The following is a 13,336-nucleotide window of genomic DNA, read 5'->3' as shown; positions in this document are numbered from 1 at the left end:
GTACAGGATCGATTGCATGTGAAATAATATTTGTCATTTCTAAATTTTTCCAAATGCCCAGAGGCATTAAGAAGGGAAAAGGTCTAGAATTGGATATGACTAAAATGATTAAGCAATTGTCGAGGACAATCTGAGGTTTACCAAAGATTGGTTGCTCAGGGACAGTTGGAAGTATAGTGCTAATTTTGGAAAGACCATATTGACATATTCTGAAAAGAGGCATCTCTTATTCAGAAGTGATAGTCAAAATGAGAATATGGAGTTGTCTCCATAGGTGGAAGTTATCTGTGTAAGATTAGAAAACTTAATGTAAGAAGCATGTCCAAAGCAATGTACTTTGAATCTGAGACTTAGTTTCCATGGAGTTGATCTCCATTGGAATACCTTATAATGACTGTTGACAAGTCTTTGTGACTTTGTACATATTCATTACAGGAGGGTCAGTGCATATAAGTTTAAAATCTAAACATATTTCGATAAATGATAGGAATTTGAAATTCTCACATTTTTCGATAAGGATTTGGGAGTGTGAAATTAGAATCATCGAAATTATGTTCAATTGGTTTATTTCACAAAGTAAGGATCATAGAAAAACATAGAGTGCATACTTGGTGTATGGCAAAGCTATTGTTTAAGAAAAACATAGTGTACATGCTTGGAGCATGGGACAACTAGTGTTTTTAATTCAAGTATAAAGTTGATAAAACCGAAACAATGAATAATGAGTAATCAGTATGGTGATAAATAAAAGTGTTTATTTATATTCATAGGGTTTGATACCATATTTGATTCATTTATTCTTGTGTTTCACTTTGCATGTTTTGACTTCCAGAATAACTAAGTCGCTCTTCCTGAATGATTAAGTTATTCAAACCATCCACAGTCGGTCATATGTTGGAAGTAGATATGAATCAAGACTGTCATGGGTTGGTTTGTAGAGGTCCAAGTTGGTGGACAAAGTGGTGCTACAACACTCATGAGTGCTCATAAGTTATGAGTATTGGATTCAACCCACGCTCATTTGAATCACTTCATGAATTTTATCACGAGTGATCATGAGACGATAATATCTTATATTCTTCAAACCTAGAGATATGAGTTGTTACTATGAGTTGGTTATACATTGATTGCACGAAAACACATTTGGTAACTCGATGTTATAAAACGTGCCTTTGTGTATGATTCAACAAGTAGTAGAACAAGCCATATGAGTCGAAGTTTATCCATTCCTTTTACCTTCGGGATAAAAGCGATATATGTGGGCCCCTCGATGATTTAGCGATGACACATGTGAGTGCTTGGCCAAGCCAGGACTGATTTGATTTGTTCAATCAGTCAGTCATCATAAATCGAAAATCGGGAAACAACAAATGGACAGAGAGAATGATTATAATCCATGTCTCAGTCCATATGATATCTAGAATGGAGGAATATATGATCCCTTATCTAATGGACAAGTCATTGACAAGGTCAGAGTTCGACAGCGGCTTTAAGAGCTACGATTACCAGTTAGGTTTTGAAGTCATACTCAATAATAGTTTTAGACTTATCCAAGTGGGAGACTGTTGGATTAATGTCTAAGTCCATAACTATATTTGGTATGTACTTGACCCGACCCGGCATGGTCCATTTGGGTTGCACTTTACCGGCACAATTTATATGGATAGTCTTTTGAGAATAGTATATTTATGATTTATATTAATATATTATAAGTTCTAATATATTAATATGGAATCATAATATTTAATTAGTATTGATCAAGAATTAATTTAGAATTAATTAATTGATCAAAAAGAACTAATTAAATATGGACTCTTATATATATGGAATGGGCCAAGTTCATTTAGGTTGGGCTAAGCTTTCATGGATGGTCCATGGAGCTTTTAACCCATGGATCCTATGTAAATGAAAGGTCATGGGTATTAGGGTTTACATGGATGTAACCCTAATCCTCCATAATATATAAAGGGGTCCTTGGCTCACAAAATTGGAACAAGTGTCTGAAAATAAGAGTGGGCCGATTTTAGTGTGCATACATATTCTCTCAAGTTCTTCCAAGGTGTTTTGGTGATTTGTGATTCCATTTGAGGCTTCCACACTATTGGGGCTAAGCTCTTAAAGCTTGAAGACATCAAGCTACATCAAAAGGTATGTCATCTAACTAGAACTTTGTAGTATAGGTGTTTCATAATATGCTAGTTAGGATGAAACCTTGGAATAGTTAATATTTGCATGTATAATAGAGAAAACATAGATCCAAGGTTTATAGGGTTGCATGTACACCATAGGAGTGTTAGAATGCTCAAAACCCAACATCTTGTCTCATGTGGCTTCAACTGCAGCGACGCATATGATATCACTCGTCCTCTCTGCATGAGGACCGCTCCCAGTCCCGTGATGGATGCATCACAGAACACTACAAAATCATCAACTCCCTCCGGGAGAGTCAAGACTGGAGCCTCGAAAAGTCAGCTGTCTGAGGGTCTCAAATGCCCTCTGCTGCTCGGGGCCCCACCGGAAATCCACCCCCTTCCACGTCAGACGAGTGAGGGGTACTGAAATCTTGGAGAAATCATGTATGAATCTCTGGTAGTACTTAGCCGATCCCAAGAAGCTCCTGATGTCCGTGGGAGATTTTGGAACCTCCCACTGCATAACCGCATCGATCTTGGCCGGATCGACCAAAATCCCCTCCTGGTTAACAAGATGTCGAAGGAACTGAACCTCTCGTGACAAAAACTCATACTTCGAGAACTTGGCATTAAGTCGTTCTCGCCTCAAGACTCCCAATAGCTCCCGAATTCAAGATGCTCCTCGTGTTGCTCTCTGGTCTTGGAGTACACCAAGATATCATCTATGAACACGATGACCGAGCGATCGATCATCGGTCTGCAGACCCGATTCATCAGGTCCATAAACATTGTCGACGCGTTAGTGAGCCCAAACAGCATCACCACGAACTTGTAATGTCCATAACGAGTCCGGAACACGGTCTTCTCCACCTCCTCCTCCCTAATCCTAACCTGATGGTACCCGGACCTCAGGTCTATCTTGGAGAACCAAGATGCTCCCTGCAACTGATCAATAAGATCTTCTATCCTCGGGAGTGGATAACGGTTTTTCACCGTCAACTTGTTCAACTCCCGGTAGTCAATGGACATCCGGTGTGAACCATCCTTCTTCATGACGAAGAGAATCGATGCTCCCCACGGAGAACTGCTCGTACGAATGAACTGCTTGCCTAGCAGCTCCTGCAGCTGTGATGACAGCTCCTGCATCTCTGGTGGTGCCAATTGGTACGACGCGTTGGCGATAGGGGCCGTACCTGGCACAAGGTTGATGTTGAACTCGACCTGCCTCTCCGGAGGCACTCTGGGTAACTCCTCCGGAAACACGTCGGCAAACTCCCAGACTACTGGAACCTATGAAACCGAGGTTTGATCCCTGACCCACGTATCCACCACATACGCTAGATAACCCGCACACTCGTGCTGAATATACTGTCGAGCCCTGGCGGCTGAGCAGAACCCTGAACCCAACCTAGTGCCCTCGCGGAAGATAACCAGTTCTCCCCACTTGGGGTTCGAATTACCACCCGTTGACCCTTGCAGTCGATCATGGCATCGAAGCGACTAAGCCATTCCATACCCACAATCACACATACATCCCCCATGGGAATCGGAATCAAGTCTATCGGGAAAGATACCCCGAAGATCTCCAACACGCAGCCCCGGTAGACTGAAGAAGCGGAAATCCCGTGTTAGTTGGCGATAGAGACTCGCAATAGACACTTTAACTCTCCTACTGGCAAACCAAACTCCCTACTGAATGACTGAGAGACAAAAGACCGACTCGCCCCAGAGTCAAATAATACCAAGGCAGGTATGAAGTTCACTAAGAACGTACCTAATCATAGGTTCAAACATATAAGCATAAAACATATATAATCAGTAAGATAAAGGATAGAAACATACTAGCAACCACATTCGGTGCTGTCATGGCCTCCTCGGCTGTAAGCTGGAAAACGCGTCCCCGAGCCTTCGGAGGCTCTGCTCTACCCTGATCCCCGTCATTAATCCTCAGTGTAGCCGGTGTTGGAGCCTGCGCCGGCCTGGCAGCGAGCTTTAGACAGTTGGTCTTCACGTGACCAACCTGATCGCAGTGATAACAGATCTTCATATCCTGAACCGGGGTTGGCTGGCAACAATCCCGCGCGAAGTGCCCCTCCTTGCCGCATTTGCGGCACACACTACCCGATCTACAAACTCCCGAATAGCCCTTCCTGCTCTTCCCACGAGTGTGGCCACGCTGCCCCCAGACCTAGAATCAGCGGTTGAGGTTTATCTCAACTCCCCCCCTCTTCGGCTTAGGGATTTTCTTGGGAATCAGCTCCAACAGTAATAGACGACCAACCTAAGTGGGTTAGCCGTCACCCCTTTTCGGTAGATGTAGAAGACGAATAAAAAATGGATGAGGGGATTTCCAAAACGGTGCAAAGCAGCGAGAAGAGAAAGGCGGTGAAGGGTATGGATGACAGAATGAAGTAGAAAAAATCAGATGAAGAAAAATCAGAAGAATCGAGAAGATATCGATCGGTGGAGGTAGTAAATGTGAATGGAAGGGATTGGTCAAGAAGACGGTGGAACAACACGTATCAATAGCAATCAATTGGGAAAGAAAACCCACCGATTGAAAAAGAAAAAAGAAAAAGAAAATTGATGTTGGTCCAATAGGAAAGAGTTACTGTTCACAAGGGGGTTGTAAATTAATATATTATATAATATCAAATAACCACTCTCAAATAGCACACCAAGCACCTCAACAATTCCACAATCCAACCTTGTGACCTTTATTGGAATTAATATTTCTCAACAATTATGACAATTAGCATTGAATCTTTACAAAAGCAAATATATCGATTTGTTGTCAGTGGAGCAATATTATTACAAATAACATTTTCTAAAGTTCGATAAACAACACTTAGTTACCAAATGAAGAACAACTCAAATGGAAGGCATTTCATCGATCACTTGGTAGGCGTTAATGAGTTAAGCATTGCTACAAATCAAACCAAACAGAACATAGACTATTACAAACTACCAAACTGATATGCATGAGCAACTATAAAAATTTAAGAAAGTAAAAGAAAGGTTAAACTAATAACCTGTTGTACTCGATTTCGAACTAAAGCCCTAATTTTAATGCTCGATTTCAATCTGAATGCGTGCAGATGATCTTTCAACCTTTTTTTATTTAGGGTGATGGTGTTCAAGGGGTTTTTATTCGAAATAAATTTGTGGGAAGAAGAGATAACTAAGGTTGCGTGGGATTTTTGCATACAACCCTAGAATCGGAAATCGTTGTGGAGGAGAAGATAAAATTTAGAACCTTTGTCGGACAAGATGGCTTCATGATCGAAGATGGGGGATTTAAGAGACGCTAGTAGATGTAGGTGTTTATCTTGATCGACACAATCGGAATTTCAGAGGCGGTGAAGTCACATGTATATATATATATATATATATATATATATATATATATATATATATATATAGAGAGAGAGAGAGAGAGAGAGAAAAAAAAAACGAAATCTCATAATTGTAGAATGATCGTATTTAATATTTCTTGTATGTCCGAAAATTCCATTATTTTATTAGTCAAAAAGGCAAAAATACCTTTATAAATAATTTGCCTAGAATTGTGTAGCTCTTATTTTAGGAGTTGTCTTTATTTGAATATTAGGTTTAGATATGCAAATGGAGGCGGATATTAGCGGATACTGCATTACCCATCCCCATCCCCAAACTCCGATCTCCGCCTCCGCTCGCATGATCGCCGATGAGTTTGGGTGAAAAATTACCAGGTACTTTTAGTTCCAAATGGAAGAGTCCGATCTGACTACACAACATCCCCTAATGGCTTTTTCCGCATTAATTACTTTTGATTTGCTATGATGTTTGGAAAATATATTTTACTCTGTTTGGTTTTGGAACAAATGGTTGTTTGACTTGATGATTTAAAAATGAAAAATTTAGTGGTGTTTTTGGGACGTTACATAAAATATAATTAATATTATCCAAATATATGACATTTGTCACCATTTCATCTGGCTAAGAATATAAATAGAAAGAAAAAGTAGGAGAATATTTTAATTAAGTTATCATGCCCTTTCGATGCTGTTATGATGCCAACACACCATTTGAGGAAGTTAGTAAAACAAACCATACCACAATGATGTGTAAAATAAATTATTTGCTAGATACAATCAATATTGCCAAGTTATTTCCGGCTCTAATACCAGAGGGAGTGGAGTGCGGTTTCAACCTACGTGGCATGTGAAACCGCAGTAAACACCCCGCCCCCTTAAGTAGTTTGGGGAGTGCGGTTTGGGTGTGCGACCAAAAATGGGAGTGCTTATTTCTCTCTCACTCTTCCTCCCTCTCTCTCTTTCTCTCTCTCTCTTCTTTTTCTTTTCTCTTTTTATGAAATACCACTCCCTGAGTGTGGTAAAAAAAGTGTGGAAAAAAGAAGGAGTGTGGCACCACTCCCTCCAGCCTAATAGAAAATATACTTTACTCTGCTTGGTTTTGGAACAAATGGTTGTTTGACTTGATGATTTAAAAATGAAAATGTTAGTGGTGTTTTTGGGACGTTACATAAAATATAATTAATATTATCCAAATATATGACATTTGTCACCATTTTATCTGGGTAAGAATATAAATAGGAAGAAAAAGTAGGAGAATATTAATTAAGTTATCATGCCCTTTCGATGCTATTATGTTACCAACACACCATTTGAGGAAGTTAGTAAAACAAACCATACCACAATGATCTGGAAAATAAATTATTTGCTAGATACAATCAATGTTGCCAAGTTATTTTCGGCTCTAAGACCGGATGGAGTGGAGTGCGGTTTCAACCTACGTGGCATGTGAAACCACAGTGAACCCCCCCCCCCCCCAAGCGGTTTGGGTGTGCGACCAAAAATGGGAGTGCTTCTTTCTCTCTCACTCTTCCTCCCTCTATCTCTCTCTCTTCTTTTTCTTTTCTCTTTTTATGAAATACCACTCCCTGAGTGTCGTAAAAAAGTGTGGCAAAAAGAGGGAGTGTGGCACCACTCCCTCCAACCTAATAGCACTCACGAGCGACATAAAGTATAAGTTTTCGTAATTCTTATTATCAATTTCATAATTCGATAAATTTTATTTTATAATTAGTTTTGTTTAATGAGTTAATTATACTAATATATAACACCACCACATGCCAAGAACATCCATATTATAGCGACAATGTTTATAATTACTGGAATTTCTTATGTGTGTTTCGCTTCAATTTGGTTTAACAAATTATGTAATTTTATACACCATTTCTAAAATGGACCGTACCCGGTCCAAACAAGAAAAGACAAACGGGTCAAACAATAGGCCCAAAGACTAAAACCCTTCAGAGACCTTGAAACCAGGTTTCAAAGAACCAGAGCACACATGCTACACTCACAGTCGAGACACCTTGGGAAGCAGAAGAAAGCTCAACAAGCAGAAGCAGACCTTCTGAGCACCGTCGACGACTTCACCGGCAAAGAAAATTGGGATAAAATTTTCACTATCAAAGGCAAAGATGACCCTTTTGAATGGTACGTTGAGTGGCCTCAGCTTCGTGACCTCCTTCTTACACAGCTGCAGTTTTCCTCACTACAGGAAATCAATGACGAAACATCGAAATCGGATGTTCAACTTCTTGTACCTGGTTGCGACAACTCTAGGCTTTCTGGACAATTATACGACGTCGAATTTCAATGTATCACCAACATTGATTTCTTTAAAGTTATGATTGGGGGTATGTTAAAGTGAAACGTGCGTTCTCATCCTTGTATGCGGTGGAGGGTCATGGATATGACTAGTATGCTGGTACTTATCTCAACGAAAAATCATCTTGATCAGGCATAAGACTCAGAATACCAAGTCAAATAACGTCTATAGGCTGATCTCGGAGGATCCCGAAAATATCAGATTTCTTGTTAATAGCATTAGACTATAAATAACACTTGTATTACACACACTAGACACACATTTAGATCATATACGATAATTGTATTCACATTTACACATTCATTTCTGTAATCAACATTTTTTATCAATAAAATCATCAAGGCAGGTGATCATTATCACCTCACAAAGTTTTGTGCCGGAGATACTAAAAATGATCAATGACTTTCCTTGTATAATATGAAAGGTGTTATCATGCAAAATATCGGTAACATATATTAATTTTAATATTTATTTGTCAAAATTTTAAATATGTAGTTTTACGTTGCCCAAGCCCAAGCACAACTAATCGCCTAATTTCGGATTAATATGCGTCACATCAGTCTTTAATAAGCGAAACGTTGGTTGATGAAAAAAAGTTTGTATTTTCCTTTGTATTTGATTTTTGGGATTTTATATAAACGATGAAAGAACATATATTCACTTCCCGAACCAAACGACAATCAAAAGAGGTGAGGATCTACATTCATGACACAGGTCAAAAGAGACAGATAAATTCTAAGATAAATCAATTAGTAGTGTTGGCTTCTACAATTTCCCAACATGTATCAACCATAACTTCATCAACATTAATTGACTTTAGTGTTCTTATCTGATTTGATAGATTATCAAATGGATTATCAAGATCAATCAGCTCACACTCCATATCAATGATCCCCAACTGAAATTCATACATAAAAATGTAATCTTATATGTGTTTTCATTAGAGCTGGAAATGGGTCTACCTGGGTTGGGTTCGGGTCCAACCCATTTATTAATTGGGTTGAATACTTCAACCCAACCCAACCTTTTTATCTAAATTGGTGGATATTTCCCACTCAACCCAACCTTTCAGATAAATGGGTTGTCATCGGGTTGACCCGTTTATGTAATTCCCAACCCATCCTATTAATTAAATAGGTTAAACCTGGGTTAACCCATTTAAAATAAAAAAAGTAAATAAAATAACTAAAGATCACACAACTGAAATTAGTTCCAAACTTAAATAACCTTTCAAAGTATAATAAAAGCACAATCCTAATTCACAAAATACAAAGAAATTGTTCAAATAACATTAAAGATATGTAATTTTGAAGTGATTTGGAAGAGTGACTAGTGTTGTCGGCACAAAGCAAAAGAATATAAGAATTAGGATTGCATTTTTTTAAAAAAATAACAATACAACATTGTAATTTATAAACTAATACTTAACTTAATACATGGTAATATTTAAATAATTATTAAATTAAATATATATTAAAGTTAAATGTGTTGGTGGGTTGAAAATGAGTTGATAACTTTTACCCAACCCAACCTATTTAATTAAATGGGTTAGGTGGGTTGACCCGTTTAACCTAAATGGGTTAAAAATTTCAACCCAACCTGCTAATTATGGGTTGGGTTCGGGTTGGGTTGGGTCGATTTTTGCCACCTCTAGTTTTCATAAATTATTGACAACAAATTGAAACGATTGAAAACTTGAAAGAATTGGAATGGAACTGAAGCAAGTGGTTTTCTTATAGATAGTCACCAAAAGACACCCCTCTCTCAATTGTTGTATATATCTGTTAAGAAATATGAATTATAAGTGAAATTATTAATTAATATAAACGATTACAAAGATGGAATAAACTAATTTCTTGAAACCTATACATGCTGGTCTGAGCTCCGTTTATTTCCATAAATAGCAATCCCTTGATTTACCAATAAAAAACAGATTTAAAGTGTGTGAAAGATATTTAAAAAAAACTACCAAGTACTCTCCTTACTCCTTAGCAATCAAATACGAAGAACAATTAAAATACACTTTTACAGAAAACTTAGTGAATCATAAATCAACTATTTTTGTCACAACTAGGAAATTCTATATCCTTGTAACTATAACAATGATAGCAATTGTAACCAAAATTTTGAAAGCACGCTTGGTGTTTATTCAATGACAACAAATTTCATCAAAAACCCTATATAAACACTTCAATTGGTCAACGAAAGATTGGAAACCCTAAAATTTCCGGTTTAAGTCCAATGTGGACTAGGATTTCCTTATTGGGCCTAATGGACCAATAAGTTTCCAATTTGACTATTTTGGGGCTTAGAACCCTTAAATGGGCTGTAATTGGACCCACTTTCATGAAACTAACATTTTGGGCCATAATGGATCCAAAATGAATTAGTTTATCTTAATAAGCCTTAATGGGCCATAAATCCATTCCTTTATACAATTTGGGCCGTGAACTACTCTAAAGGCCCAATGGGCCGAAAACTTTCTCTATGGGCCTTAAAAATCTCGAACCAAGATTGGAAGTGGGCCAAGTTAATCCATTTCTTCTTCCTTTAGCCCATTCTCAGACATATATATATATATATATATATATATATATATATATATATATATATATATATATATATATATATATATATATATAGATAAAAAAAAGATATGGATTAAGGAGGAGTAGACACCTAGTTTTTATCTCTTGGATTTCCATGCAAGTTCCCATATCTCCAAGAAACTATCACTTCAAGCTTCTCTCTTCTTCCCTCTTCTTCTTGTTTCGGCCGAGAATCCCACACACACACACAACTTACTTGAAGTTTCTCTCAAGAACTCACAATAACAACCTCTTATTTCCTCTCAAAAAATTTCGAGAATCATAAGAGCTTCAAGGAGGATTTCATCCAAAAATCACTTCAAGTTATATACTAGTGGTAAGATCTTACAAACATACTTTCTTTCTACACTTATTCACTCTTCTTACCACCTTAATCTCTTAATCATTCTCCCTAGAACTCATCAAAATTCGAAGGACCCTTCAAGAAGCTTGCTAAGGCCGAAAACCACACCATCTCCTTCCATTTCTTCTTCAAAACCGAAACCACAAACCCAAGGTGAGTTCATACCCCCTTGTTTTCGGTTTTTACTTGTTTTTGGGGGGAGAATACAAGTGTTATGTGTTGATCTATGTGTGCTTGCATGTTATATGTGATTTCTTTGATTTATGTTGTGAAAAATTGTGTTAATACATGTTATATCAAGAGATCTATAGCCAAAGTGTGAAAGATTCATAAACAAAAACATAATAAGACAACCTACTTCAAAGATCTAAGAGTCTTTAGGGTTAAGAAGTGAAAACAAAGCCAAAAATCTTTATAAGTGTCATTTATGCAAAAATAACAAAGATTTGGGTAAAATATGATATTTTCAGTTTTATAAGGATAAAATAGTATTATTTACATAAAAATCTGACTTTTGTGAAAATAACACTTCTCAAGGGGCCAAAAACATAAATTATAGCTTATTGGGCTTACATTTGGGCCTCACGGGTTTTTGGGCCCAAAAATTGCGAAAATGAAGAATTTTAGGGACTGAAATTGTAAATTCATAAAAGTATGTGTCTAAAACATAATTAAACTATTTTTGGGGCTGAAAATGACCCTTTTTCCTAAATTGGACTAAAAATGCAAAGTTTTTAGATTTTGGGCCAAAAGTGTAAAACTTACGGCAAATCGGCCAAAAATGTAAAATTTTTACAAATAAGGGTTGGAAATGGAAAATAAAATAGTTTTGGGCTGCAATTATTATTTAAATTATGTTTGGGCCGAAAATGTCAAGAAAAATGGTTTAAGGACCATAAATGTCAATTTTCATCAAAAGGGACTAAAAGTGTCATTTTTATTAATAAAGGGGCTGAAATGGTCAAAACCAATATTTTTGGGTCAAATAGGCTAATATTTAAATTATTAAGTCAAGAATATTTAACTTATAACGCATGGTTTTTAAAATGTTTATATATATATATATATATATATATATATATATATATATATATATATATATAACCAAAGCTTCGTTTTAAATCAAACGTCAAAGTATTTTTAACATCGCGAATAAACATTTGGTATACAACAAAACCTACACTACGAACTTAAAATCGATAATCAGATAAATGATACAATGATTGGGCCCAAAATCTTCTATTCGTGCTATTGGGCCTTTGTGGCCCAATTTCATGATTAATGGGCCCAATATATTCAAACATGTTTATTGGGTCTTGGTGGCCCAATTACATGCCCAATGGGCCTTTATCAGCTTTAACATGCTATTGGGCCTTAGTGGCCCGTTTGCATTGCTAATATGGCCCTAAACATTCATCATATGCTTAATGGGCTATAACGTGTCCGTGACATACTCGACAGCCTATAATAACATACATGATTAGTGGGCCACCGTTGTCCTCTTTGGTGTCTGTTAGGCTTATTTCATATTCACGTAAACATCAATCGGGTTGTAAAACAATGTTATTCAATTTCAATGGGATTTAGTGAGAAATATCGGCTGGTACCAATAAGTGTCGGCCGTAGCCTGTAGTTATAATCAGAATCTCCTGGAGGGAGAGCGATAGTTTGTGTATAGATCTATACGGTGGTGACTCCCCTACACCTGAGTTGTTCGCTACAGTTAGACTAGGCCAGTCTAGGGTGACAAAAATCTTGATCAAAACGGGCGTTTGGAAAAATGCCAAGACAGGCGAATTAGTCACTATTATGCATGGTTATAACGACTCACATAGAGATCCATTACCATCTAAGTATTCATGGGAAATCATATTCATACACTGAGGCCATACAAAGTGATTCACACGATAATACAAAACTATCATACTATCTAAATCGGAAAACATCGGGTTTTCCGGGAAACGACGTTATTCATTTCTACATACATCAACTTTAATACAAGGAACAATTATGATAGTCATCCACTTCTATATGTTTTGAAATCACATACATATTCACATATTGGATCACCACATCATGCCGTAATTAGTTTTATTACATGAAATATCGGATTTTCTGGGTTTTACAAATAATACAAACCTTTTATATCAATCATGCTTATGAACTCACCAACATTATAAATGTTGACTGTTTTCAAAATAACTTGTATTCTCAGGTAATCGTTAGAATGAAGAATCATCAAGTGTGTGTTTTCGAAATTTCTTTTATGTAATGTCAATCATCAAACAATTTATGTTTTGGATTATGTAATGTAAAACAATGTACTTGATGTGAACAATGTCAGTTGTAATATATTGATGCATGGTGATGTTTATATTATGTTTCATGTATAATCATTGTGATGATATTTCAATTTAAGTCACATGAGCCCTCAGACGTTTCCGCCGTCTGGTTCGGGGGTGTGACAATTTTAAACAATAACTAACCTTTAAGTGAAGAAGCTACTAAGAACATAAAAGAAGTATTAAGAGAAGTTATCAAATTAACAAATAAATAATTTATGAAATAAATAA

The 13,336-nt window shown here is 36.8% G+C and overlaps 1 protein-coding gene across 1 annotated transcript; it reads left to right on the top strand.

The window, feature by feature from the left end:
* The first annotated feature begins 7,487 nt into the window (after positions 1–7,487).
* Positions 7,488–7,853, top strand: LOC145157796 (uncharacterized). The gene has a single exon (XM_079076787.1). The coding sequence runs from the start codon at positions 7,488–7,490 to the stop codon at positions 7,851–7,853; it is 366 nt and encodes a 121-aa protein (XP_078932913.1).
* The last annotated feature ends 5,483 nt before the right edge of the window (positions 7,854–13,336 follow it).

The sequence above is a fragment of the Lactuca virosa genome, chromosome 2 (assembly GCF_052849685.1).
Source record: "Lactuca virosa cultivar CGN04683 chromosome 2, Lactuca_virosa_CGN04683_v6, whole genome shotgun sequence".
Lineage (NCBI taxonomy): Eukaryota > Viridiplantae > Streptophyta > Magnoliopsida > Asterales > Asteraceae > Lactuca > Lactuca virosa.
Note: the sequence above shows the minus strand (reverse complement) of the source record. Positions and strands in the feature narration are given on the sequence as shown.